We start from the raw sequence: 27,021 nt of genomic DNA, 5'->3' as shown, positions 1-27,021 counted from the left end.
ATTCTTACCCATCTTCTTCAACTGGCAAGCTCTTATACATCCGTCAAAGCCCACTTCCCCTTTGGAAAGACTTCCTGATTGTAGCCATCAATATTTATCCATTGAGCCCCCTTTGTGCCAGGCGTTGCTCTAGGCACTGGGACAAAGGAAACCTTAACGGGGCTGTGGTAAAGAATCATGAGGGGATCTACTCTTTAGATAAGGCAGCTAGGGAAGGCTTCCTGTAGGAGGAGGCACTTAAGCTGATGATAACAATGCGAACTAAGCCATTTTAGAAGCTGGCGTAGGGGCTTCTAGGCAGAGGGCACAGTGAGTGTGAAGACCCCGAAGAAGGAAGGTATGTGTCAGTGTGGCTGGGAGGGCGTGAGGGCGGGAGAGGATACGAGATGAGGATGGAGGTGTAGCTGGCGGGTCACATGCGCACCTAGGGGCTGAGCTGGGCAGACTGGATTTCTTTTTTTTTTTAACATCTTGATTGGAGTATAATTGCTTTACAATGGTGTGTCAGTTTCTGCTTTATAACAAAGTGAATCAGTTATATGGATTTCATTTTAAGAGCTATTGGACACCACTGACGGCTTTTGAGCGAGTTGGGATGTGAGGTGGGTCCTCTGGTCGCCTGTGGAGAGCACCTCCTGGGTGGGAGGTGGGGTGCGAGTGGAGCTGGCAACGCGAGTCCAGCTAGTAGAGGCTCCCGCGTGGTCCAGGAGAGAGGCTGGGGGCGGGGAGCTGGAGCTGACAGTCTGCTGATGGTGGGCCTGGGGGAAGCCGACTCCCAGCCTCTGGCCTCAGGAACTGGCTTGGTTTGCGTACCGGGGAGGCGAGAGGGAGAGAAGGAGGTGTGGCTGGGCCCCAGGGGCAGAGCTTTCCGGTGGGGCTGCAGCGGCTTCGCTTTCAGAGCATCAGGCCCTACGGCCCCGGCCCCGGCAAGGAGGAAGCTCCGTGCAGACGCGGCCCGGCAGGCCCGGCAGAAGCCACAGGCCCTGGAGGAAGTGAGCTTCTTGCCCCTGCGGGGCCCCCGCCGCCCCAGGGAACCCGGAAGCTGTTTTGGTTTGGAATCCGGGGACCACTGTTTGCGCTCCGTGGCCTTCGTTTCCTGGTGTGGAGGAAGCAGCCAGGTGAGTCCTCGCCTCTGGGGCTTTCTGCTCGGCCGTCTGAGCTCACACGGAGGGAGGGCTCGAGGGGCCTCGTGGAAATGGAGCCCAGAGAGCACAGGCTTAGCTGAGCCGCCACCGGGAGGGAGCCTGCAAGGCAGCCCTCTCGCCACCCAGGCTTAGAGGCGGCCGTCCCTCCTGCCCAGAGGCCCAGACAGCCAGGAGGGCACTGGCCCACCTCTCGTGTAGCCAGGCCAAGAGTCTCCCTTTCCACCCTGTCATCTCCCCTAAGCTTCATCCAAGGTGTTGGGGAGAGAAAGGCAAGCCCCAGTCTCCAGATGAAGAAACAGAGGCCCAGGTCAGGGAAGGGGCTGCCCGGGGCTGCTGATGGCTGGAGGCCGCTCCCAGCTCTGCGTCCACTCAGTTGCCTTTGGCGAGCATCGAGTCCAACCCCTCCTTGTAAGGAAATATCAGGACCAGAGAGGGGAGGGTATTTGCCCAAAGTCACACAGCCAGAATGAGGAGCTGCCAGCCTGGAACCCAATCCCTCAACCCCCAGGCCAAGTTCTTTCCTCTCCTCTGGCCACACCCTGTGAACCGAATCCCCTCCAAAAGGAAGCTTGGGAATACGGGGGATGGAGTTGGCCCAGTAGCTGTGTTCTCCCCGCTCCCACACTTTAGGGCAGGACGGAGCCAGTGCCCCAGTGCCCCCAGGCTGGCTGCCAGCGTGACAGGGCGGCTACAGCCCTGCGAATGCTTCCGTGTCTCCGCAGCTCTGCGCCCTGCCGCTCCAGCCAGGCCTCCCCGGGGCTGGAGCTGACCACCAGCTTCTGCTGCATGAGGGCCCTGCCCCACATGTCCGCTTGGGGTTGGGGGTGCTGGGGAAGACCCAGGGGCAGGAGAGAAAGTGGGAGGGCAGGCCCCTCAGCCGAGCAGGAGAGGAAGTGAGTCCAGGGGACCAGGAAGGAGGTTCTGAATCTGCCGGGCCCGGGGGGAGCCTGGCCCCTGCCCCCGGCAAGGACGAAGAAGGGTACCTGTGGGCTCTGGGAATGCTGGCCCTTCCTGGCGAGCAAAGAGATCCCCAAACCACCACGACAGGCCGGGGTGACAAGCCCCGTTGTGGAGAACCTCGCTTAGAATTGGGGCCAGGCAGGGCCAGGCCACCCCCTGAGAGCCCAGCCTGCACCCCAGTCCCGTCCACTCACTCACAGTCTGCGGTGCCTCTCTGTGTCCCCCTGACTCAGGCGCAGGGCCCAGAGAGGACAGGCCTGCCGTCCCCCAACCCCGCGCCCGCAGGAGCTCCTGGTCTGCAGATGTCACCCATCAGTGTGTTCACGCAACCAACCATAGCAGCTCCATGCGGCCCGCCCAGATTTCCCCCTGGAGCTCCACCCGAGGGTCTTCTAGATCCATGAAGCTCTGAGAAGTGGGCTGCTCCCTTGATCCTACTGCCCAGGGTGGGTGGGCTTCCCGTGTGCTGTAGTGGGGCCATGGGCTGGCCGCCCTGCGCCTGACCAAGGACCCCATCTCCCGGCCAAGCCTTTGCCCAGGTCGGGACCTCAGTCGCTGCCTTTCTCCGCACCTGTGTCCTGTAGGAATCGGCTCCGAGCTTCCCTCTCACCAGGGGCCCCGTGCCTTTGCCCAGGCAGCGCGGTGACTTGTCCATCCAAAGTCAGCTCCCACCCTCTCTCTCCCTGTGCCTCCTGGTCCGGAGGAAACGACACACAGAGTGAGTTTAGAGTGACTCGGAGGGTGATGTCCTGTTTCCTGCATCCCCAGGGCCGGCAAGGCAGTGATGGAGTCGGAGTCTCTCTACAACCTGCTGAACCTCCCCGGGAGGGTGGACCAAGCGGCCGGGGTGACACTCTCACAAGGTGCCGTGCCGGCGGGGGATGGGGGCAGGATCCGCATTGTAAGAACCGAACAAGCCGTGCTGGGTACTGCATTGCTTTGCTAAGTTGTCAGCTGGACACCCGGTTCTGTCCAGCCTCTGCCTCTGCCTCCTGCTTTATACTTGACCCCCTGCTTCTGGAACCTTCCACAGAGTTATCCCTGTCTCCCACATAACCGCACATCTCCAGTCAGGATACTGATTGCTGTGTGTGCCCCCTCTGGGCTGGGCCTGTGCTGAGAACTTCTTCTACACAGCATCTCACCTATTACTCTGAGGGTGGGTGTTTTTACCTCCTTTTTACGGACAAGGAAACTGAGGCACAGGGAGTAACGTAGCACAGCACCAAGTCCAGGGTCGCGGGACCGGCTCCGTTAACTGGCGCTCTCGGTTTATAAGTGGTTTCAGGTTGGAAAGCATCATGAGGAAAGTTGCAGTTCGGGTGGTGGGGCTTCGTGATTTGAAAAAATATTTATGTTTTGTTTTAGAGTTGGTTTAGAGATACTGAGAGTTCTGGCAGGCAGAGCTGGAACATAGTATGATTCCAAGTGGCAAGAAATCTGCTCCAGGGAAGGGCCACAGCCACTCACACGCTTGCTCGCTCTCTCCCCAGGCGTCTGTCAAGGGCCCGCCCTCCTCTCGTCAGAACACACGGGGCTGGGTGGTACGCAGAGGTTTTCAGAACGTCTAGACGTCTCCAGCTGGGCCACGTGAACACAGAGGCAATGCGTTTTGTGGATTTGGGCAAGGCTGCCCCACTTGGGGGCTCAGTTTCCCACCCCATCCTTTGGGACTCGATTCCAGAGGTCCCCCTTGGCCCTGACCCTTGTGGGTTCTGAGGTTCTTAAACTTGCAGGAGATGCTGAAACAGGTCTTGGGGCTCATAGGACGAGCCAGGCAGCCTCAGTGTCGTGCCCATACGGGGGAGCCAGACAGATGCCGGTGGACTCTGTCCTGGCCCCTTGGAGCCCGGGAATCTGGGCTCATCTGAGCCGTGGCTCCTTCTTACATATGTGAGTAGAGTTGCCAGGTAAACAGAGGATGCCCAGTTAAATGTGAATTCCAGATAGACAAGAAATAGTTTTCGACTTTAAGTATGTTCCCAAAATATAGATGCTGCAGTGTCTGAGGATGAGCTGGTGTTCATGAGGGAAATGTGGGGGGGGAAGGGCATTGGGGGGAGGCTGGAAGAGCATGGGCAAAGGAAGAGAGGTGCAGAGGATGAGGCGTGTCCGGGAAATCAATCTCTCTGGATGTTTGGTGCTCAGGGTGTGTGTGTGTGTGTGTCTGTGTGTGTCTCTGTGTGCGAGTGCATGTGTATGTATGTGTGCCTGTGTGTTTATGACTGCGTGTGTCTGTGTGTGTGGGTGCACGTGTCTGTGCATCTGTGCGTTTGTACATGTGTGTGCAGGTGTGTGTGTGTGAGTGAACTTGTATGCACGTGTGTGTGCATGTGTGTGTGTGCGTGTGAAGCAGCGCGACCGATTTCCTCTTGTGGTCCAGGTGCCAGCTCTGGGGGCGGCCTGCAGGGTCCCCAGGCACATATGCTCATCTCTGCTTCCAGGAGAAAAGAAGAAGTTCCTGCCACCCACTTCCAGGAAGGATCCCAAGCTTGAAGAACTGCAAAAGGTGTGGCATCCTTCTCTGAGCCTCTTTCTCTGCAGGAGTCTTCTTGTCTCCCTGGGGTGGGGACCGCAGCCCGCCGCCTCCCCTCCCCGACCTCAGGCTGGTGGGTGGCGATCCCGCCGGCCCCTGGGAGACTTGCTGAGCGGCTGCGTGAGGGATATTTATTGAGCACCGACTGTGCGCCTTTACGTACATGATCCCAGCAAACTTCACGGCATCCTGTCACCTGCATCCCAGGGAGCAGATAGTGAGGCTCGGAGAAGTGACCTGGCCTGTGGGGGACACATAGCTGGCCAGTGACAGAGCTGGGATTTGACCCAGGTTGTTGGCCCCCAATCTCGTGCTCCTTCTCTGGCTCAGCTGCCCAGGGCAGAGGACAGCTGGCGAAGTGGGCAGGTATAGGCATGCATCACCCACTTCTTGGTACTCTTCTTGGCTGTAGGACCAGCTGGACACAGGCTTGGGACCTCCATTTTCCTCTGCCCTACTTCTGTAGTCTCCATGGGGCCTTTCTGTTGCCTCCTCCAAGGAGGCCTCCTGGCCTGCACCACCTTTGACCCCCTAGAGAATTTGTGGCCCATTTTCCATCCTTTTCTTCTTCCCTCCCATTCTGTCCGTCCCCCCATCTACTTTTCCCTCTGCTGCGCCCTGGGACACAGAGGAAAACCTGGCGGCACGCTGACACTTCATCTTAGTTTGGGTTCCTCCAGAAGCTGATCCTGAACTAAAGATTCAGGTGCAAATATTGAGTCGGGAGGTCATCGCAGGAGACAAGGAAGGGGAGCAGGGACGTAAGACAGGTGGGAAGGAGACACCCGGGGTGGGTGATGGAGCAGGTGATGGTTGTCGGAGCTCAAGCCGGCTGGGAACCGTTGGGAGCCAGTGTGGAGCGGACACCTTGGAGTCTTCCTGCTGGGGCAGAGGAGCTGGGGTGTTTATCCACCAAGTCCCGTGTAGCTCGGGCTGCTCCCTTAAAGGGATGGGGGCTGCTTCTCTGCACTTCTGACTTCCAGGGACAGCCCTCGGCCTTTGCTGCAGTTTGCGGGAGGGGGCGGGACACCAGCGCCCACGTATTACCAAAACCTTACACAGAAAAAACAATAGCCCGTAGTGGTCAGGTCTTTGGGAGCCCAGAGCAGGCCCCTGACTCAGCCTGGGAGATCAGAGCAGGCTTCCCAGAGGAGGTGATGCTTTTCCTGGCCTTGAAGGATGGGTAGGAGTTGGCTGGTGGGAGGAGGGCAGAGCTGAGCCTGGTGAGAGGCCGGGTGAGGAGTGGCCCCGGGCCAGCTGTCACTCGGGGCCCACAGGTGCTGACGGAGTGGATCAATGCTAAGCTCCTGCCCGAGCACATCGTGGTCCGCAGCCTGGAGGAGGATATTTTCGATGGGCTCATCCTGCACCACCTTTTCCGTAAGTGGATGCTTCCAAAGCTGGGCAGTCCCGGAGGGCTGGGTGGTCCCGACTCCCCTTGGGCCAGCCTGGGTCCTGCCCAGTGCCCTCTGCGGTGCCCTTCGCAGATTGGCTGCAGGACAGTCCCACAAGCTACGGCTTCCTGAGCCCTTGCCACGGAGCAGGTGCAGTTCATCCGCAGAACAACTCTGTCCTGTGACTATGCCCGTTTTACAGACCAGGAAACTGAGCTCCGGGAGGCCTGGTACCTTGTCCAAGGTCTCACAGTGAAGAAAGTAGGGGAGCCAGGGGTCTCGGCTTTAACCACTGGGCCACCCTGCCCCACAGGAACGAGGAACGCGTTGATGTGTGGGAGGCTGGGGGTGGGGGGCACAGGAATGGTCAACGTGAGGTCAGCCCGGGACCGAGCTCACCCCATCATGCAGCCTGTGTGGCCCATGAGGAAGGGCAGCACCCTGCCTCCCTGGAGGAAGCAGACTAGCTGTGGGTCCCCTGCAGGGGCCCCAACTGTCCCCCCCGGCCAGCTGTTCCCACCCTCTCTCTCCCTCTTACTCCTTCCCCTGCCCTCAGAGAAGCTGACTGGAGTCAAGCTGGACGTGGAGGAAATCGCCTTGACCGCGGCTAGCCAGAGACGCAAGCTCGCCGTGGTCCTGGAGGCCGCCGGCCAGAGCCTGCAGGTGGAGGAGCCGCAGGCCCAGTGGAGCGTGGAGAGTGCGTGGGGCCGGTGTCAGGGAGGGGGGGGGCAGAGCCCCAGCCTCCTACTCGGGCTGCGGGGGGGTGCTGCCTTGAAGCACAGCACGAGGGTGATGAAACGCAGCCTTGTCCATAACGCGGCCACTGCTTACTGAGTTCCGAGCATCACACACGCGCCCTCGTCTGCCTCGTCAGAGGGGCACTAACCATCCTGCTTCATTAATTTAGCTAAGTTGCATCTGCAGTGCCTGCTCGTAGGAAATGAGAGTGTGCAAAGCCCCACCCCGTTGACCATTTGGTATGGTTTCCTGCCATTCCAACCTCTACATCTTCCCCATTTTCCAGATGAGAAAACTGAGGCCAAGAGACACTGAATAGCTTCACCAAGGTCGGGTGGTGAGGATGTAACAGTTTTCAAACCCGGTTTGTGTTGGGTCCCCTGCCACTACCTTCGCCACATTCAATAATTGATGTTTGTAATGTTGGCCCCGAATCAGGTCACATTCAGCTTAAATCTAACAATTTGTTCACCCAGGGCCCTGCTGTAGGACGTCTAGCTGTTTAAACAGCACTGCAGTGAACATCTGTGTGTTAAAATCCCCGTCCACAGGGTAGATTGTGCCCTTGGGCTGTACTTGCAGAAGAGGGATGACTGGGGCAAAGTGTGACTATTTTTACGTTCCGTATGTAGATCTCCGGACCTCTGCTCTCCTGAAGGCTGGACGCAGAGCTCCTTGGCCTGCAGAGGGTGGTTGTGACGATAAGGAACCCACCACGTGGCCCCAGGTTTGGTCGTCCCCCAGGGCTCTGACCTTGTGCCCCCTCCCCTCCCAGGCATCTTCAACAAGGACCTGCTGGCCACCCTGCATCTCCTCGTGGCCCTGGCCAAGTGCTTCCAGCCGGACCTGTCCCTCCCGACCAATGTCAAGGTGGAGGTGATCATCATGGAGGTAAGGTGCAGGGCGCCGGAGGATGCCTGCCTGCTGGCTGAACATCTCCGGGCCATATCGCCACACCCTGGATGGGGGCGTGCTGCACGGGGCGGGGGCTGACCTGGGGTGAGTTCCAGGGAGCCATGAGAAACACCAGATCCCACCAGGACAGCAGTGGGGGGTTGGGCTGGAGCTGTGGGCGGGAGATGCTGAGTCCAGTGAGGCCACGGGGAGGTCTGTGTGGGCCGGCCAGTCCCACTTACCCAGCAGACGGCACCTACCTGAGGCATCACGAAGGTCCTGGCTGACGGCAACCACATGGGCCATAAGTGGCCATCTGTTCACGGCCTTTCTGGAGTCTTCGCAACATGGGGCCACAGCCACTGCCCTCTCACTGCGATGGTCTCATCCCTCGACAGATGGGTGTGACGAAGGTTCCAGGACCTTTCTGGGTTTCTCCACCCATGGGGTGCTCCCTGTCTAGCATGTGCAGGACTTCTGCTGCAGCTGATGCCCCGGGAGTCCATGCTTTCTCTCTCAGACAGACCCCGGGCACCAGAAACAGGCCCCACCTGCTTCTGCTCTCCGCTCCCCCAGCCCCTGGGTACCTGGGGAGCAGCCGGCTTCCCTTGACCCCACCCGACAGAACACGCTGAGTCCAGCCAAACTCAGGAGGATGCTCTCTTACCTGTTCAAAACAGTTGACTTGAATTCTCCACTGAGCAGTGTCATGGCTTTGTCTACACGTGTGTAAATCAGAGGTGACTTCATTCCTTCATGCATTCACCCCTCATTCATTCACTCACTCATTCACTCATTCACCCACCCACCCACTCACTCATTCATTCATTCACCCACTCATTCATTTGTTATTCAGATGAACACGTGTCCATTGATATCCTGTGAGCCAGGCACTGGGCAGACTTTGGGGATACCTGGGGAACGAGGCAGACGCGGTCCCCATCCTCGTGGGGCTCAAGGCCTGTGGGAAGAAGGACAATTAAGCTGGCCCCAGTGGTGAGGGCTGCCCAGGAGGCCCCCTTGAGGAGCGGATGAGGCAGAGCAAACTGGGTCCCTTGGGGCTGCTTTGGCCACTACAGTCTCCTCTCGTGGCAGGCGTGGTCCTAGAATTTTCTGTGGTTCCCCCTTTCCATCCTCTTTTCTGTTTCCTAGAGCACCAAGAGCGGCCTGAAATCGGAGATGTCGGTGGAGCAACTCACTGAGAGCGGGTGAGGGAGGGACCAGGGGCGGAGCCTGGGGCCGGGGCGGGGCAGACCTGCCTGACCTTCTCCCTCCCCTTCTTGGGAGGGGCCCTCACCCTGCCCACCGGCGGGGCCTGCATTGGCCCTCACGGGGCTCGCCCTCCACCCTCCGCAAAGCGCGGCAAAACAGGCAGAGCTGGGGGCGGAAGGGGCTCTGGCCCTCGGTCATGAGGTCACACTGCAGGCACTGGGGGCCAGGAGGGACCCGGAAACTGGGGTCTCTGGACCCCAACCCCAGGCTGGTTTCCTAACACCCGGAGCCGGGTGCTGCCTGGAAGCCTTACCCTCATCCATGGCAGGGAGATTCCGCAGCCGGGCGTGAAACTTCCAACCGGTGCCAGGAGGCAAGGGCGCAGAGGGCTCACTCATACCACCAGTGTTTAGTGAGCACCTACTGTATACGGGGTGGGGCTGGGACCTGGAGTGCCCGGGTCCGCCAGCTGTCGGCCTTTCGCCTGTCCGCGCACGCAGGACACCAGAGGTCGATCCGCCAATGAGCTCTCCCCTCTGCCTCGACACCCACCTGCACAGCATGTGCTTCGTGGCAGAGCTGGAAACACTCACATCGGGACGAGGGCCGGGCACGTGCGCTCCGCAACAAGAGAGCCACAGAGTCCTGGGGTCTGGGAGAAGCAGGGGGTCCCATTCGCGTCTCTGAACTGCAGGCCGCAGTTCAACCTTTAGAAGGGCCTTAGCAGTGCGGGACCAGGCTGGCCTATGGACTAAACTCCTGACTGCCTGGGTGGTAAAGGAAACCACACACGTACCTCGCACCCCCGACCCAAGCCCTCAACACCCCAGCTGCGTTGTCTCTCCAGGGAGACATGGCCGTCTTGCATTCCTGGACTCCCTTTCGTTGGAGATTGTAACTGGCCCCAGCCAAAGGTCCCTCCCTCCTGCCACCTGTAGGCTCACACTTCCGGGCACCTGCCCAGGCCCCTGCCCCGTTCCCTGGGCGGGAGCCCAGCCCTGCTGCAGGCCCCTGGGTTTGGGATGCTTGTTCTGCCCTGTGAATTGTAGAACCTTGACTGGGTACAGGCAGAATGTTTCTCATCTTTGCAAAGTTGCAAGAGCTGCGGAGGGGCCCTGGCTCTCCCTGTGGGGCGGTATTTCTCCAGACCCTGCCACATGTGGCTGCCTGGCTTCCCCACTTCGCAGCCCACCCCGGTCTGGGCCAAAGGTCTTTCCGGTTTTGGTCTGAGAGTGGGTTCCTTTTGAAGGAAAGTTGTGGATTCTCCTTTCCGGTCTAACACTTACTGAAGGCCTACTGTGTGCAGGGCACTGGGCTGTTTCAGCTCCCTTAACCCATTTTATCCTCTGCAACCCCAGCTGGGTGAGTTCAGTTCTCTTCTGCTCACAGGCTGGGCAGCCAGCCCCACCTGGACTGAAATCCCAGATCAGCCATGTCTGAGCTGTGTTCCCTTGGGCAAGTCACTCCCCCTCTCTGAGCTTCTTCACGCCTCTGATAAAGGGGGACCCGCGCCTACTTGTTGGGGCTGCTGTGAGAGTTACAGGTGATGTAGGTGAGGGCACCTTCCCCCTCCTGTACGCCCCCAGCCCTGAGGTCCTTCCGGTCTACGGCTCCTGGGTGTTCACTGAGGATGGGGTTGGGGGAAGGGCTCAAACCTCTGCCAGTCGATGACGGTAAGGTCTGTGGTCCAGGCGGTGAGCCGAGCACGGCCAAGGGCGGAGGAAGCAGACCGCTGCTGGTCCCTCCTGCCAGCGGGGCCCGTGCACTCGTCGGCCCATTTACCCTCCCAAGGTCACCCTGGGAGGAGGGCTTGTCCCCGCCTCGAACCACCACAGCCCCACCCCGACTCTGGGAGGCTAAATGACCTCCCTGTCGCCCAGCCGCTGAGCGGCTCTGCACGGGGCCCTGTCAAGGCTGAAGCTTCAGGTTCCGTGTTTGGGGAACTTGAGAGGGAGGGTGCAGTTAGCGGTCACGGGCGCTGCACCCCTTCTCCCTTCATAGCCCTAAAATCACCCTTCTCAGCCTCTGATGAGCTCGGAAATGTCTGTGAGGGCAGCACAGGGACGTGTGCCCCTCCTGGCAGCTGCCCCCGTGCTGAGCCCTGGGTCTCAGGCTGCGCTCTCCACCCCCCAGGGCCACGGTCGGAGGGGCCGCCCGGCTCTCCAGGGAGAGTTCGGCCTACTTGGGGCCCAGAACCTTGCTTCTAGGAGGTGCGCTGGGGCGGAGAATTTAGCAACAAAGTCAGAGAAAAACCACTCAAAAACAATAAAAAGGGAGTGAAAGAAGCCAGACACTAGAGAGTACATACGATTTCATTCCATAGACGAGCAGACAAAATGAAAGGCCAACAAGACAGATCAGAGCAGTGGTAACCTTGTGGGGTGTAATGGGATGGGGGAGCACATTGGGGGTGCTAGGAAAGTTCTGTGCCTCGTTGGGGGTGGTGATGACACACGCGTGTACATGTATAAACACGCTCCAGCTCTAAAGTTAGGATGTGTGTGTTTTTATTGTGTGTGTAATATGCCCCCCGCAAACTAACACAGCAACCACGAAAAGGACACAGTCCAGACACTTCTAGGTGTGGGAGCCTCAGGGGAAGGTTTGAACCTCGTTTGCCATTTGCTTTTCACGAGGGCCCCGCCTGCTTACAGAGCTGCCAGGAGAAAGCAGCTGGCCAGTTTCTTTGTCAACCTTCCCACTGCCGGGTCTTGTCATATGAAGAGATTACAGGTTTGAGGATGGTTTTTTTAACCATGTGTTTCCTTTTTTCCCCCCTACAATTTTCCCTTTAGCACAGACAAGGACCAACCTTCGAGTGAGTACTTTCCTAATTTAGGGAATCTTTTTCTGCTGGATACGTGTGGGGACAAACGTGTCATGATGACAGGTTGATCATTGGGTGTGCTCACGGTTCCTTTGTGGTCTGCTGTGTGTGTCTCGCGCCCTCTTGTCCGTTTGTCCCTCCTTCTGTCTGTCCGTCCGTGGATCTGGCTGTTGCTTCTTAGGATACCGCTCACGTGGGCAGAGAGATTTATAATTCCCATCAGCAGCAGCTATGGAGTGTTCAGTGTGTGGGCTCTGGAGCTGGGCAACCTGGGTTCAAACACTAATTCCCCCATTTATTAGCCACGTGAACTTGGGCGAGTGTCTGAACCGGTCTGTGCCTCAGTTTCCTCATCTGTAAAATGGGATTAATAATGGCACCCACCTCTTAGAATGGTGGTGAGGGTGAAGAGATACCTTGTGAGTGTGCTTAGCACAGAGTAAGTGCTTAATAGTGATTGGTCACTAATTTAGCTGCTACTTTTGTGACAGAGATCTTCACCAATCAACTGATTAACCCAGCCTTTCCTTCTTCATTCATTCATTCCTTAGTCAGTCTGCCTGGCCAGTTGGTCATCCATCCATCCTTATACCAATCCATCTATCCATCCATATACCAATCCATTCATCTATTCATCCGTACATTCACCCACCCGTCCATCCATCCACCCACTCATCATCCTTCCATCCATCCATCCATCCATCCATCCATCCACCCATTCATCATCTTTCCATCCATCCATCCATCCATCCATCCATCCATCCATCCATCTTAACATTATTTTTCCTCCTTGAACCTTACCCACTTGGGACAAAGAGCTGTATGGGCAAGGGATTCTCACCTGCCGAGGAGGAAATAGCGACCTGCGAGGGGCTTCTGAGAACAGGGGCTGAGAAAGGTTGAGTGGGGAAATGGAGGAGAGGGGAGGCACGAGGGAGGCTGGTCGGATGGCTGTGTGTGCGTGTGTGGAGGGGCAGCTGGAGGACACAGGGGTTGCCCAGGGAGCAGTGTTTGTTAGGGGGCTGCATGAGGCTGGGTCACACAATGAGGGGCAGGGCCACGGAAACGGGCTTCCTTAAAACCATTTCTAGCACATCCGTCCTGTTCTGGCCTGTGCCATCCGCATGCACATTGGCCTCTGAATTCCTGGCTCCTTCAGGGACACAATTTCACTGACCACAGGCCAAGGGGTCTGGGAGGGACCACAGGTGTTTCCACCATGTTTATTGGTTTATGGGGCATTTTAACGTGCATGATGCTATCTGGTGCTACTTTTCCCTCTTCACTAATGAGGGAACTGAGGCACAGAGAGGTGAAGTGACTTGTTCAGAGTCACACAGCAGCTGATTGGCAGAATTAAGAGGGAAATTCTTCTACTCGTTTGGGTATTCAGTGCCTGTGGAGCATTCTCCCCAGGGGAAGGTGAAGCGCTGCATAGCTGCAAAAAGTAGGAATGCAGCTTGTGGGAAAAGGACATTAGTCTGAGGACTTGGCATCTCTGAGGCTGGACCCGTGGCCTGAGCTGCTAAGATGCGGCTCCCTGGGCATGACTCAGCTGCTGAGGGCTCTGGTCTTTTGTGCGCCGTAGCAAAGTTCAGACTCTCTGGGAGGGCTGGGTGCCCTTATTCTGCCAATCCACAAACGCTGCGGAGGAGACCGCTGGGCCAAGAGTCAGTGCGGGGCTGGTCCCTGCTCAGCCACCTATGGCAGTTCCCGTGGGCTTGTGGGTGGAGCAGGGAACCAGCAGGAGGCAGGGCAAGTTCCCAGAGGAAGGGATGGTGTCCGTGGCAGGAAAGACGACCATTTATTTAAGTCCTACTGTGTGGCCAGCCACCATCACAAGTGTGTTATCTGCCCCCAGACAGGATATTTACAGTGATCCCACCTAGTAGTTATTATCAGCCGTACTTTACAGAGGAGGAAAACAAGGCACAGAGAGGGGAGGCGATTCTCTCCAGGCCACCCAGCCAGGGGAGCAGTGACTCTGACCCAGACCTGTTCTTTAATTCAAGAACCTTTAGATAAAACTACATCTCCCTCGAGACTGGTTATTCTGAGAAACTTTGGTGGAAAAAAGTCCCTGTTTGGCCCAAAGATAATAGCATCGTAATGAGGTGTTTAATGGATCTGTCTGCAGAGGACGTCTTTGATGAATTACTTAAGCTGGCTCCGGAGAAAGTGAACGCTGTGAAAGAGGTAAGAGAGGTCAAAGTTCCAAGAGTACCTCCTGCCACCCACCCGCCCACCGCCCACCCGCCTTGAGTCTGGGGGTGGGAGTGGGGCAAAGGGAAAGGGATCGGGTCCTCACTCTGCAACTGCTGTGCGCCGGGTGCCGTGCGGGGGCCTTTTTGTGACCCCAAGCGGGAAGGTCGCAAACCCGAGCTGGGGACCTGGGGCCTTTGTTCTTCCCTGGGTAGGCCATAGTGAACTTCGTCAACCAGAAGCTGGACCGCCTGGGCCTGTCCGTGCAGAATCTGGACACCCAGGTAGGGACTCAGCTGCAGGGTCTGGGGCAGGGAAGGGGCATGGGGAGGGGGTTCCACAGGGCACTGGGAGCCTGGGCTCATCCTGTGTGGCCTGGCATGTGTCACCTCTTGGAACCTTGGGTCCTCCTCTCCAATGGGGATGTTGCTGGTAGGCGGTATTGCCAATCAGGGGCACGACGGGGATCCTGTGAAGTGGGGATCTCAGGGCTTGTCTACGCTGTTATACTTTTCATTGTAAAATAACCACTTTTCAGCTTTTTTCAAAATTAATCTTGGTCTATCCAACCCCAGGACTCAAAGCACATGAGGCTTCCCTAACTGCATTCGCTCGCAGCGTTTATTAGGTTGTGCCCCGTGCCCGGGGGGGTTGCAGGTGCCGATACAGCCCCGTGTCTGCGGACTCCCTGAGTTGCCCAGCCCACTGTTCTGGGGCACGAACAGAGTCTTAGGAGGTCAGCCTTCCCCAGTGGGTCGTGGCCTCCACGAGGATGCTGTGCCCTGTGGTTTCCCTCAACACGGTGGGGCGCAGAGAAGCTGTGAAGCTAATTGCCGGCCCGGGGCCTTCAGGGCAGCAACGGAGCCTGCCGCACCCTGGGCGCATTAACTGGGCGTGGTGGTGCAGGCGTCGGGCCACGTGGGTTTTGCTCCCACAGCATGACTGGGGGCAGGTGGTGAAGTCAGGTCTGGTCACTGGAGCAGCTGATGTCTCAGGCACAGCCTGACATTAGCCAGTGGGGAACGGGGTAGATACACCCCTGTGCCTGGTAGCTAAGGCCGATGCAGCCCTCACCATGTGCCCGGCCCTGAGCAAAGTGCTTTGCGTACCTTAACTCACCGACTCCTCCCAACAAACTCTTTAGGTGGGAACTGATACTATCCCATTTTACAGATGAGGACATTAAGCCCAGGGAGGCTAATTAACTTGTCCAAGGTCACACAGTGATTAACTGGTGGACCTGGGATTTGAACCCAGGTCGCTGAGGCCAGAGTTTGTGCTCCATCACCGCCTCACACGGCGGCCATGTGAGAAGTCTGTGTGTGACGTGGTGTGGTGACACTGCAGGGTGGAGATAGCAGATGGGCACCTGTTGCTTCTGGGCTCTGAGGACGCCTGCTCCACCTTAGCTGTGTGGCTTTGGACCTGGACTTCTCTCAACCTCAGGCTCCTCTTTTTTGAAAATGGGTGCAGGGATACCAACCTCAGAGAACTGTAAGAAATGAGATGATGTGTATTACCTGACACACTGTCTACGCATGATAAACAATACATTTCTGGTTTTATTGTATTTTATATGGGAATAAACAAGATGATTTCTTAGGTTTACATTCTACCCGTTTCATCTTTACCTCTCCCTTGGTAAAATAATGACATTTGGAGAATAATGGCACATGTGACGATGGTATTTTGACTGCTGGATAAAAGGGGATATTAAAGTCCCTGGTATTTTGGTGGTATTACCAGGGAATATGCCAAACTTATAGCATCAGAACAGACCTAATATGAGGAAATTCCATTAAGGACTTTGCGTGGTGGCTTTTCCTCCAACATTCAATCTTGTGTTTTGTGTCTTTGAAGAGATTGAATACGATTATATTAGCATATGATGTGCCGGTGCTAGGGTGACAGCTTTGTCTGTGAACATACAGACAAAACAGACCAATACAAATGTGGCCGCCAGCAAAATGAGCCCGGTGTGCTGTTCTCTGCCTTTTCCTGATGGAATTATTTTATACTTAACTCTGTTTCCGCCTGGGCTTCTGTAGCTCATGGAACAGTATGTGGTTTAAAAAATGATTTGAAGCTATTTTACAGAAGATGTAAAAATAGCTCATTTTACTGAGCACATGCTCCGTGCTAGGCACCCAAAAACTGCTTTACCCCTGCTGCTGTTTACAACAGCTCTGCGAGGTCAGGGTGTCGTCCCCGTTTCTCAAAAAGGAACCTGAGGCTCAGAGAGCTTGTGTGACTTCCGCAGGGTCACACAGCCTGTAAAAGGCAGAGGGGATCCTCCAGGCTATCTGCCTCCCATTCCCTCCTTTGTAGTTTGCAGATGGAGTCATCCTACTCTTGCTGATTGGACAACTGGAAGGCTTCTTCCTGCACTTGAAGGAATTCTATCTCACTCCCAAATCTCCTGCGGAAATGGTAAGTTTTCCAAAGATTTTCCTAGGGGTCTACCTCTAGGTAGACAGATCTAGGAAATTGGCATGATCAGTCATTATTTATTCACTTCCAGGTGAAGTAAGGGTGATGGGAAACTTTGTTTGTCCATATGTCTGCCCATCCATCCACCAGCCTCACCCATAGACCCTCACACCTATCCACTGACTTATTCATTCACTCATCCACGCAATTCATCCACCCATCCACCTGCCCATCCATCCACCCATCCGTCCATCCATCCATCCACCCATCCACCCATCTATCCATCCATCCATCCATCCATCCATCCATCCACCTGCCCATCCATCCATCCATCCACCTGCCCATCCATCCATCCATCCACCTGCCCATCCATCCATCCATCTACCTGACCATCTATCCTTCCATCCATGCATCCACCTGCCCATCCATCCATCTACCTGCCCATCTATCCTTCCATCCACCCATCCATCCACCTGCCCATCCATCCATCCATCTACCTGACCATCTATCCTTCCATCCATCTATCCATCCACCACCTGCCCATCCATCCATCTACCTGTCCGCCTACCCATTCACCCATGCACCAGATCCATCATTTTCTGAGGTCCTCTTGGCATCAGGCCCCGTGGGCCATAAAGACAATCCCACACAGCTGCTGCTTTTGAGGACGGCTCGCTCTCCACCCGCTGGGCTCTCAGTGGTGTGCGGTGTTCTAGGGCTGTGATGAAGTGCCCTGGCTCGTGGTGGGCGGGCCGGTGCGGGGCCTGAGAGAAAGCGTGGTTCGCGGGATCTGCAGCAGCCAGGAGAGGCCTTGCGTGAGAGGTGGCCGTGAAATTGCCTAGGGCTGGGTTCGCAGCGTGAACTAGGGCGGGCACCCCCAGGGGAAGGGAACAGAGTCAGCCAAGGCTTGGACGTGGCAGGGCTTCTGGCCCTGTGGGGGTCAGGAGTTCCCATGTGGACCCTGGAGTCTGGGGGGCTGCTTGGGAGATGGCTGCGTTAGTCCAGGCGGAGGGCTCTGGTCTCTGCCTGCACCTCAGGCTTTTTGCCCCTAAAATGTGCTCACAGCCCCTGCCCTGCCACCCCTCAGACCACAGGGGCATGTGGTCCCTGGTCCCCCAGGCCCGCCCAGGACCCCAGGTGGCCAGCTTCTCTCTGTCTGCACCAGGGTCCCAGGGACGGCTCAGCGGCAACCCAGGGTAGGAGGGCCCCCTTTCACCCCTCCACAGAGAGGGGACACCAGGCAGGGCTGGGTGCCGGTTCCCAGTGCCAGCCTTGGGGAGTTTCTGGGAAAAGGAAAGATTTTGGTCCCCTTTGATGTGCCCATGGCCCTGGGGCTGGTTCAAACCTCAAGGCCTGCCTGGGGTTGGGGGGTGAGCCTGTACACCCTCGACCCTGGCCCAGTTCCAGTTTCGATCTCTGCCTGGCCCCCACATATCCGCAGCCCCGTCTGTCCCTGCTTCTGGCCGCAAGTCTGACCTACCCGGTCCCCTGCCGAATGTTCCAGGCCCGCCTTCCCAACCTGCCTGACCCCCAGCCGCAGCCTCGCTGCCCGCCTGTGCTCCTTACTCGGCCTGGGCCTCTGGCATCTCCAGACCTTCCCCAGGCCGTTCTCTAGGCCCATTCTGCTTCCTGCTTTGCTTCAACCCCTTAGCCGGGTGGTCGGCTCTGACCACCTTATCCCCTCTGAGCTCTTGGGCATCCTATGGGGCCCCGAACCATGGCTACTCTCACATTCTCTTGGAGTTCCTACCTGCCTCCGGCCTCACCTGGCCCCTTACCCCACTTCTCCCTCACTCCACACCCCTGCAAGGGAGGCAGGGCAGGGTTGCATCTCCATTTTACAGAGGGGAAAACTGAGGCTTTGGGACATGCCCAGGGCCATCCAGCTACTCAGTGGCAGGTCTGACACCAGGACTGGCCACCCAACCCTCAGCCCACATTTCCCCCTTTGCAGCAGGAAGATGCCATCTTTGTGGGCATCATCTCCACCTTCCCAGGAGGCAGGGGGGCTCTTGACCTGAAGATTGATTTGGGTCTCAGATTCCCAAGAGCTGAGAAGCAAACAGGCTAGAGCAGTGCAGTGTTTGTAGCTCTAGTGGTGGTAGAAACAGTGGTCAGCACTTCCTAAGTTCTTGTCCCTCACCAGGCACTGTATTAATCAGCTATTGCCACGAAAATGCTGTGTAACAAACCACCCAAACAACCAGTGGCTTGAAACTGCAATCCTTCATCCTCACGGATCTGCGGGTCGGCCGGGTTCGGCTGCTCTAGGCTTGGCTGGGCTCCGCCACTCGTGCGGGATGCGATGGGCGTCAGGCCACCTAGGCTGGGGTCACTGGGGCGGTCCAGCTCTGTGCCACATGCTTCCCATTCTCCTCCTGAGACTGGCAGTGAGCCTGGCGTGGTGTTTTCACGGCAACCGCAGGGACACAGAGACAAAGCAGAACACACGAGGTGCAGGCTCAGACCTGGGGTGCTGTCATCTCCTCTTTATCCTCGTGGCCAGAGGAGGCCCTGCGGCCTTGGTGCGGAGGCGGGAGAGCCCTGTGGTGTGCGGTGCAGAGACGATGCAGAACTGGGCCCAGGGAGGCGCTCGCCTCCCTGGATGAACTTGCTAATTCCTCCCCACATCGGGCCTCTGAGTAGGAACTATTCCCCATCCCCATTTTGCTCTGGGGAAACTGAGTTCAGAGAGAGCTAGTAAGCTGGTCAGGAGCACACCACTAGTTAGGGTCGAGGTCAGACTGGCATCAAGGCTTGTCCGTCTCCAAAGCCAGAGCCGCCTCCTTGCGTCCTTCCGGGGGAGCCAGGGGGAGCCCCATGGGAGATGGGGGCGGGGTGGTGGGCCCAGAAGGAGGCTCGCCCGGAGCTGCAGGGACGGGGGGCTTAGGTGGGTCAGAGTGAGGCTGAGACCGTGGCACTGACCTTCATCCACAAGGCAGGAGGCCCACGTGTGATGAGGGTGGGAGGATGGAGACGGGCAGGTCACACGCGGGCCCCCTGGGGACGAGGGGCTCAGAGCAGCACAGGGGTCCCCTCTCTGTTACTCAGGTGTTGGGGATGTCACACCTGAGTAATGGGATGTCAAGGTGTGATCACTATTTGCTCATCTCCAACCCCTAGTTAGTTACAAGCCAGGGACAAACGTCCCAACTTCCAAGGCCCCTGTGTGCAGGCAGCCTGCCAACTCCACCGGCTTCAGGACCAGCCTCAGGACCGGCTTCCAAAGATGAAACACAATCTATGTGGGGGGAAGGAAGCAGCCTCTCAGCTCAGACCCCGAGGATGCGTTTGTATGGACTATTGTAGGAGATGTCAGCCACAGGAATGTGTAATAAAAATGCCGAGGAAGTCATTAGCAGAAGAGCCAGGAACAGCGGCCTTTCCGAGGAATTGTCTTCTCTGCAGCGTGGCCTCTGGCCATTGAATTTCTCCTTATCAGACCTTCTTTGCCAACGGCGGCGTCTACGTGAGGTTGCCGTTCCCTGAGGGAAGAGGCGTCCGGGTGGAGGAGAGAGGCGGTCATTTTCTCTGCGGAAATGAAAGCATGGGGCCAAGAGTCTCTGGCTTCCTCCTACATGCAATTACTTCTCCCCGGGACGATTTGAATGCATCCTTCTGGGTCGTAACCTTCTCTCAGCTCCATACTTTCATCATCTCAAACTGTGCAGGGAAGAAAAGTGATGCTTTGGGTGGAGCGTGGTGGGATCAGGCTGGAGCCTGGGGCAGCTGCTCCTGGTCAGACTGGGCATCGCCGAGGAGTGTGACCCATAGAAACAAGTGCGATCACCGCCCTAGTGGATGGCAGCAATTCTCACATTCCACGAGGGCAGGCAGTGGGTCTGGGTTTGCCCCTGTTGCGTGGCCAGCGCAGAGTAGATGCTCAATAATTTTTTTTTATTTTTTATTTTTTTGCGGTACGTGGGCCTCTCACTGTTGTGGCCTCTCCCGTTGAGGAGCGCAGGCTCCGGACGCACAGGCTCAGTGGCCATGGCTCACGGGCCCAGCCGCTCCGCGGCACGTGGGATCTTCCCGGCATGAACCCGCGTCCCCTGCATCGGCAGGTGGACTCTCAACCACTGCGCCACCAGGGAAGCCCAATAAATATTTTTTAAATAAGTGAAGGAAGTCTTTCCAAGACACTGGTCCCGTGAGCTGCTCTGTGACAAATGGATCCTATGGTCAAGTCACCTGGGAAAACATGCACAGTCTCGAAGGCTCATGACACACCAAAACATATTCAAGGCTCTGAGAAGTCCTGCAGCGAGGGATTTCCATATAACTTTGTCGAAGCCAACGTTTCCCAAAGCTGTTTGGCTTTCTGCATGCTGGACCACGCTGTGGGGATGCGGGCTTAGAGGGTGAGCGCATCAAAGGCAGGGCTGCGAGGCGGGGGAACCCAGCCCGGGTGTCTCGTTCTCACTCTGACATTTACTTTCCGTGCGCCCTGTCAATAGTGTTCATGATGAGAATGAGAAAAATAGCAACAGTTGTAACCCTCATTTTCCAGAATTTTCCAGTTGGGGGAAGACCTGGGGACAAAGCACGGGACGAGCGGTGGAGTTCTTAGCCCCTCCCTCTGAGGTTTGCTTCCACCTGGTCTGGACATCCCCAGGGGTGTGTCTCACCTGCTTGGGAGCATTGGCACCTGTGACAACCTTGGTTTCTTCTTCTTGACGGGCTCTAGAGGGGCCAGCCCTGCTGGGCCAGTGACCCAGCCTCTGCCACTCTCTCTCTTGCATGTCGGACCCAGCTCAGTGCCTCTGTCCATCTGATGCTGCATCATCTCTCTCCCGTGGAGAAGGGCTCTGCTCGCTGCCTTCCAGATCCCCGTGGTCCCCGCACGGCCACCAGCTGCCATGGAGGACTCTGGCCCCTTGCCCGGGATGCGGCAGGAGTCCTTGGCGTGGGTGGAACGTGCTCCCCCTGCCCCTGCCCTGTGCCCTCGGACCAGGACCGCGACCTGCCCCTTTCCCTCTCAGACAGAGTTCTTTCTCGGGGGCTTCAGGCCCTCCTACACGCCTCACTTCCCGACCCTTGTAGGAGCCTGGACAGCTGGAATTTGCAGGGAAGCCCTGGCTCTGCCTTTATTATTCCACGTTCAAGTCTTGCCTTGTGGTTCCAATCCTGTGTCCACCATCACACTTGGATCCACACGGCAGCTTGGAAAGGCCTCTGGAAGATGCACTATTCCCCTTGTACAGATGAGGGGACAAAGGCCCAGGCAGGACATGTGCCTTGTCTGACCTGTGACTTGTGCCCTAGTGGGGCGGGTGCACAGACATCTACTAGATCTGCCCAGACCCACCAGGAGGTGACTGCAGGCGGCCTAGGCAGGCAGCCTCCTCGGATGGGCCTGGCTCATCTGCTGCTCTGCTGGCCGGGTCTCTGGGCCCCTGGCTAGGTTGCCATGGGAACTGCCTGGCCTGTGTGAAGCGGGCTCTGGGGCTGGTATGGTCGGCAGATGGGGAGGGAAGGGAGCAGCACGGCTGGCCGCCAGTCTGGGACATCCAGTCAGCACGGTGGGCCTGAGACCTTTGAAGGAAGGACCTGCTTGAGGTGCCAGTGAGTCGGGGACTCAGCCAGCTTTATCCCTGCCTCGTCCTGCCTTGCCCCACGCCCTCTTTTTTACCACACCAGCCTGCTGCCCCAAGGAGAAGGGCAGGGGTCTTTTCGGTGGGGTCTGAGAAACTAGCTGTGAAAAGGCAGGGCTCCACTAACAGAGGGACTGCTCTGAGCTGAGGGCTGATGGGGCTCCCCAGGGCCCGTCACCCAGGGTCCTGTATCGGGGGAGATGGTGGAGACCCCACTTTGCAGGGAGCAAGTGGAGGGCCCGAGGCACCAAGGGACTTGCTCGAGGCTCCCCAGGACCGAGCGGGGATCCGAACCTGGGTGGGCCTGACTCTGGCCCGGGGAATTCTCAGTGCTGGGAGTGGTGTCTCAGGCGCCAGCCCAGGCAGAGGGGTGGCACAAAGGGCAGGCACCTGGGTAGAGGTGGCTCCTCAGCCCCCAGTCTGCTTTGCAGGCATCTGGTTCCGACACTTTCCATCTCGTGAGTTCAGATGAGCCCTGTGGCCACTCTGAACGTCGGTCTCCTCATCAATGCTTTACCCATGGACCTCAGCTCTCTGTTCCTGAGGGAGTCTCTGTTGCTCACGGGTTTTGGGGCTGCTTCGGAAAAGATCAGGATGAACCCATGCTCCCTTCCCTGGTTAGTCCCCTCACCTGGCAGGACTCACCCCCAGGTGTCACCTCCACCAGGAAGCCTTCCCTGATCCCTGGGCTGGGTGCCTTCCTCAGGGACTGCCTTTCCCACTAGAGGTGGCCTCCTTGCTGCACGATGGGTCATCGTGCTGACACCTGATGGGGTCTTGTCATTGTAGCTACACAACGTCACCCTGGCCCTGGAGCTGCTGAAAGATGAAGACCTTCTCAATCACCCCGTGAGCCCCGAAGGTGAGTGCAGGACCCTCGTGGGCAGCCAGCCTCGGGCGAGCGCCACAGAGCGGGGCACGGGGCATGGGGACAGCCGTGTGTTGGTACAGCCTCTTGCCTGGCATTTGCTGAGTTTTCCTAGGAGGAGCACTGTGTCCACAGCCCCTACCCATGCCAGTGGAGGATGGTCCTGGGGAGAGGAGATGGGGGACTGAGGTCCCTGGGGATGGGCTGTCCGGAGGGCTGAGGCCTGGAGGAGTTGCAGTGTTGGGGGCCCCACAAGAGGGTGCCAGGGAGGAGAAGGAGGTAGCATGCCCTGTGCTGGGTCCTGGGACTCACGCCTAGCTTGACCGACTGTCCTGGTTTGCAGGGGCCTCTCCAGGGTTTAGCCTGAAGGCCTGTGTCCCAGGGAACCCCTTGGTCCCGGGCAAAGGTGGACGGTTGGCCACCCCCTGCCCAGGCCTGAACCCTGCCCTGCTCTCCCCTGGCCCGCAGACATCGTGAACAAGGACACCAAGAGCACGCTGCGAGTCCTCTACGGCCTGTTTCGCAAGCACAAGCTGAAAGACAGCACGGACGGGGAGCCCCTGGAATCCCCCAATTAACCGTCACAGCCCCCAAAATCTGCTTCTCAGAGCCTGCCTGCCAGCCCCAGCTGGAGGTCCCGAGGGCCGCAGAGGGATCTCCTCACCGTCCAGCCAGCCCCTGGGCCTCCCACTCTTACCCTGTGTGTCTGCGGCACGCCCCAGCCCCCCCTTCCCTCTCCGCTCTTTCCATCTGTCTGAATATCTTTGAACTCACTAAGCGTGGATTTGTTCTGAGCCAACCTCTGGCCTCGCTCAGTTTCTTTTAACAAATGTATTTCTGGGAGGGATTTGGGGAGCCTGCCGTTGTCCTGGGAAGGGCCCCGCTAAATGTACATGAATATGAGCTGACCCCCCCCCCCCCCCGCACGCAGCCTCTCTCCCCACAGGGTGGGTGTGGGAGGGGCTCTTGTCCCTGAGGCCACCCCTGGGGTAGCCGAGAGCCCAGCGGTGCTGGGGTGCCGAGGGTCCCGCCCTGGAGCAGGACCGCCCCTCAGGTGTCAGGGTTGACCTGACGGCGGAGACCCGCCTGCCCACGCTCAGCTACTGCAGCCCGCTGCCTCTCGAGTCGGGTGATGGCCCCAGCATCACCCTCCAGAGGCAGGAGGCCTAAGTGGCTCCAAAACCAGGCCGCTGTGCCCCTCGGGAAAGTCAGTTCAGTTACTTTGCAGAGGAACCGTGGCCCAGGCCCAGCCCTATGGCCGCGATGGTGAGCTTTGCCCAAAAGTCACAGAGAAGACGTCTTTGTGGCTGATTAGTGGGTCAGATCGTCTCCTAGTCGGTCCGCAAGGAGCTGCTGCGTGTGTGTGTGTGTGTGTGTGTGTGTGTGTGCGCGCGTGTGTGTGTGTGTCTGTCTGTCTGTCTGTCTCTGTCTCTCTCCAGCGAGACTCAGCACTTGCTGCATACATTTCTCAAAGCAAAAGTCCCTGTGGAAGGATTGAACAGGGATTCCCAGAGCTGACATCAGATGGGCACCAGCCTGGAGGAAGCAGGGTGGGCGGGGCTGGGGGTAGGGAGGGCCCACAGGGGAGGGCGGGGCGGTGGACCCTGGCTGGTGCTGGGCTCCTTCCTGCTCTCCCAGCTCCAAGCCCCTGTGGAGGACAGAGCCTACTAGGTCTGGGGTTGCCTTGGATTGGGGGAGGGGCTTTGGGGCAGGGGGCCGGCATGGGCCAGGCCATCTTTGCCAGACCAGCGGCTGGAGAGTGGAGAATGTCCTGCCTACAGGGAGGGACATAAGGAACGCTTGGAGCTGGTGTCTGAGTGTGAGAGAGTCTCAGAGTGGTCTTCCCTCCAACCCACCCACCATCCACATGCTCCCCTTACCTCCTGCTTCACAGATAATTAGGTGTAGATGAGACCATGAGGATGGGGCCCCTGTGATGGGATTAGAGTTATTATAAGAAAAGAGAGATCAGAGCTCTGTCTCTGCCATGTGAGGACACAGCAAGAAGGTGGCCATCTGCAAACCAGGAAGAGGGCCCCCCCCAGGCACCAAATCATCTGGCACCTTGATCTTGGACTTCCCAGATACCAGAACTGTGAGCAATAAATGTCTGTTTTTAAAGACACCCAGTCTATGGTATTTTATTGTAGTAGCCAGAGCTGACTAACACGGATTTTCAATACCATTAGTCATTAGGGAAATAAAGTTAAAACCACAATGAGATCTCACTATACACCCCCTAGAATGGCTACATTGAAAAACTGACAATAGCAAGTGTTGACAAGGATGTGGAGCAATTAGAATTCTCATACATTGCTGGTGGGAATGCAAAATGGTACATTTACTTTGGAAAACATTTTGGCAACTTCTTATAAAGTGATACAAACACTCACCATATGACCCAGCCATTTCACTGTTAGGTATTTATCCAAGAAAAATGAGAACATATGTCTACACAAAGGCTTAGACATGATTAGCTGTACTATTCATAAAAACCGAAGACTGGGAAGAGCCCACATGTCCATCGCCAGCAAAGGCGTAAACAAATTAGAATGTGTCTATATAATGGGCTTCTGCTTAGCGACGAAGAGGAAAGGGTGTTGATACAAAACAGCCTGGATGCTCTCAACAACATAGGCTAAGTGAAGGAAATGAGACACACAGGGCCACACGTTTATAAGAAATTTTAGAAGAGGCGAAACCCCGGTAGGGGCAAGAGGGACCTTCGGGGTGACGGGAATGTTCTGTGTATGATCGTTGTGGTTACGTGACTGTCCACGTGTGTCAAAACTCATCAAATTGTGCACTGAATGGGAAAATTTACCTCTTGTAAATTATTCCTCAACAGAGCTACAAAAGTCAATTTGAATTTTTTTTCTGATTTGATGTCAAACTGAACAAGGGTGAGGATGGCCAACCTTCGGGGGGAGGGCTATGGAAGACAGGGAGCCACGACCCCCAGGATGGGGGGGGCCTTGATTTCATGCTTTCAGGGAGCCTGGTATGAAGACGGAAAGTGGGGCCTCGGGGGATGCGACCTCTTATGAGTGCGGAGACTTGAGCCTGTTGAAATGCTCACGGGGAGGGTGCAGAAGAGAAAAGATGAAACGTGAGCGGGAGAATCTTACTGGAGGGAGGTACCTGGGCAGGTGACAGGAGCTGGGCTCCAGGTACAGGGAGGGGTACCTGGGATGAGGGGCCGCTGGGAGAGGGGGGGATATGGGAGCAGAGAGAGAGAGAGAGAGCCCACCTAGTGCCCAACTGCATGCCCGTCGGGGATTGTCACGGCCTTTTGATGTCCTCTTTATCCTTTTGTAACATCTCTTGCTCTGAAATCTACTTTGATTTTAGACTTTAAATTTGCTTTATTTTTTTACTTGGAATCAGATGTTAAAATCTGATTTTAATACAGCCATTCAAGCTTTCTTTTAGTGTTAGCGGGGGATCTTTTCCATTCTTTTCCTTTTAAAAGATCCGTGTCTTTATATAGAAAGAGGGTTTCTTATAGATACAAATAGTTGTGTCTTTTTATCTGATCTGAATACCTCTGCATTTTAATGGAGGGTTGAGTCCATTAAAAATTTTTTTTATTGTGGTAAAATACACATAACGAAATTTTCCATCTTAGCCATCGCAACACTTGCAGTTCAGTAGCATTAAGTTAACTTCGCCCTGTGTGCCGACGTCACCACCGTCTCCAGAACCCTTTTCATCTTGCAAAAACAAAACTCTGTACCCGTTAGACAGGAACTCTCCACACCCCTCCCTCTGGCCCCTGGCAACCACCATGCTCCTGCTTGACCGGACCCACATTTTGAACTGCCCTGGACACAGGGCCCCTTGGGACTCCCACCCCAAACTCCCCCGATTGAAGTCAGAACCCGCCCCTTCCCCTGTCCTGCCTCCTGCCGCCCCAGCCCTTTTTCCGGCCCCTCCAACCTCCTGATCCCAAAGCCTGAGACCTGTGACTCGCTCTGGACCCTCCCCTTTCCCCCACCTGGGCACCAAGTCCTTTCTGCCCTTTGTTCGCCTTTCAAACTCCTCCCTTCTGCCCCTGGAGGTCCAGGCCCTCGCCGTGCCATCCATCGGGGCGGGGACAGTAATTCCCCAGCTGGGCTCTCTGCCGCTCTCCCCTCTGACCCCGATTCCACAGCAGCAGCTGGAGTTTTTCTGTCCTGGGAACCTGATTCCGTTACCATGCTGCTCTAAACCTCCCCTGCT

The 27,021-nt window shown here is 57.0% G+C and overlaps 1 protein-coding gene across 1 annotated transcript; it reads left to right on the top strand.

Annotated features, from left to right (window-relative positions):
* Positions 1–98: 98 nt before the first annotated feature.
* Positions 99–23,550, top strand: PARVG (parvin gamma). The gene is made up of 13 exons (XM_079937736.1): positions 99–1,118; positions 2,874–2,968; positions 4,550–4,614; positions 5,919–6,021; positions 6,592–6,732; positions 7,549–7,664; positions 8,820–8,875; positions 11,675–11,697; positions 13,844–13,902; positions 14,124–14,192; positions 16,237–16,338; positions 22,722–22,794; positions 23,269–23,550. The coding sequence occupies exons 2-13, from the start codon at positions 2,890–2,892 to the stop codon at positions 23,376–23,378; spliced, it is 996 nt and encodes a 331-aa protein (XP_079793862.1). The 5' UTR covers positions 99–1,118; positions 2,874–2,889; the 3' UTR covers positions 23,379–23,550.
* Positions 23,551–27,021: the final 3,471 nt, after the last annotated feature.

The sequence above is a fragment of the Stenella coeruleoalba genome (genome assembly GCF_951394435.1).
Source record: "Stenella coeruleoalba genome assembly, chromosome: 11".
Taxonomy (NCBI): domain Eukaryota; kingdom Metazoa; phylum Chordata; class Mammalia; order Artiodactyla; family Delphinidae; genus Stenella; species Stenella coeruleoalba.
The sequence above is the reverse complement of the archived record's forward strand: the minus strand, read 5'-3'. Positions and strand labels throughout refer to the sequence as shown.

What these genes read in the sequence shown, in the direction of transcription:
- PARVG (XM_079937736.1), top strand. Translation starts at nt 2,890, where the DNA reads ATGGAGTCGGAGTCTCTCTACAACCTGCTGAACCTCCCCGGGAGGGTG. An exon ending in AGCTTGAAGAACTGCAAAAG is followed by an intron (nt 4,615 to 5,918) that starts GTGTGGCATCCT and finishes CGGGGCCCACAG; the next exon opens with GTGCTGACGGAGTGGATCAA. An exon ending in TCACCCCGTGAGCCCCGAAG is followed by an intron (nt 22,795 to 23,268) that starts GTGAGTGCAGGA and finishes CCTGGCCCGCAG; the next exon opens with ACATCGTGAACAAGGACACC.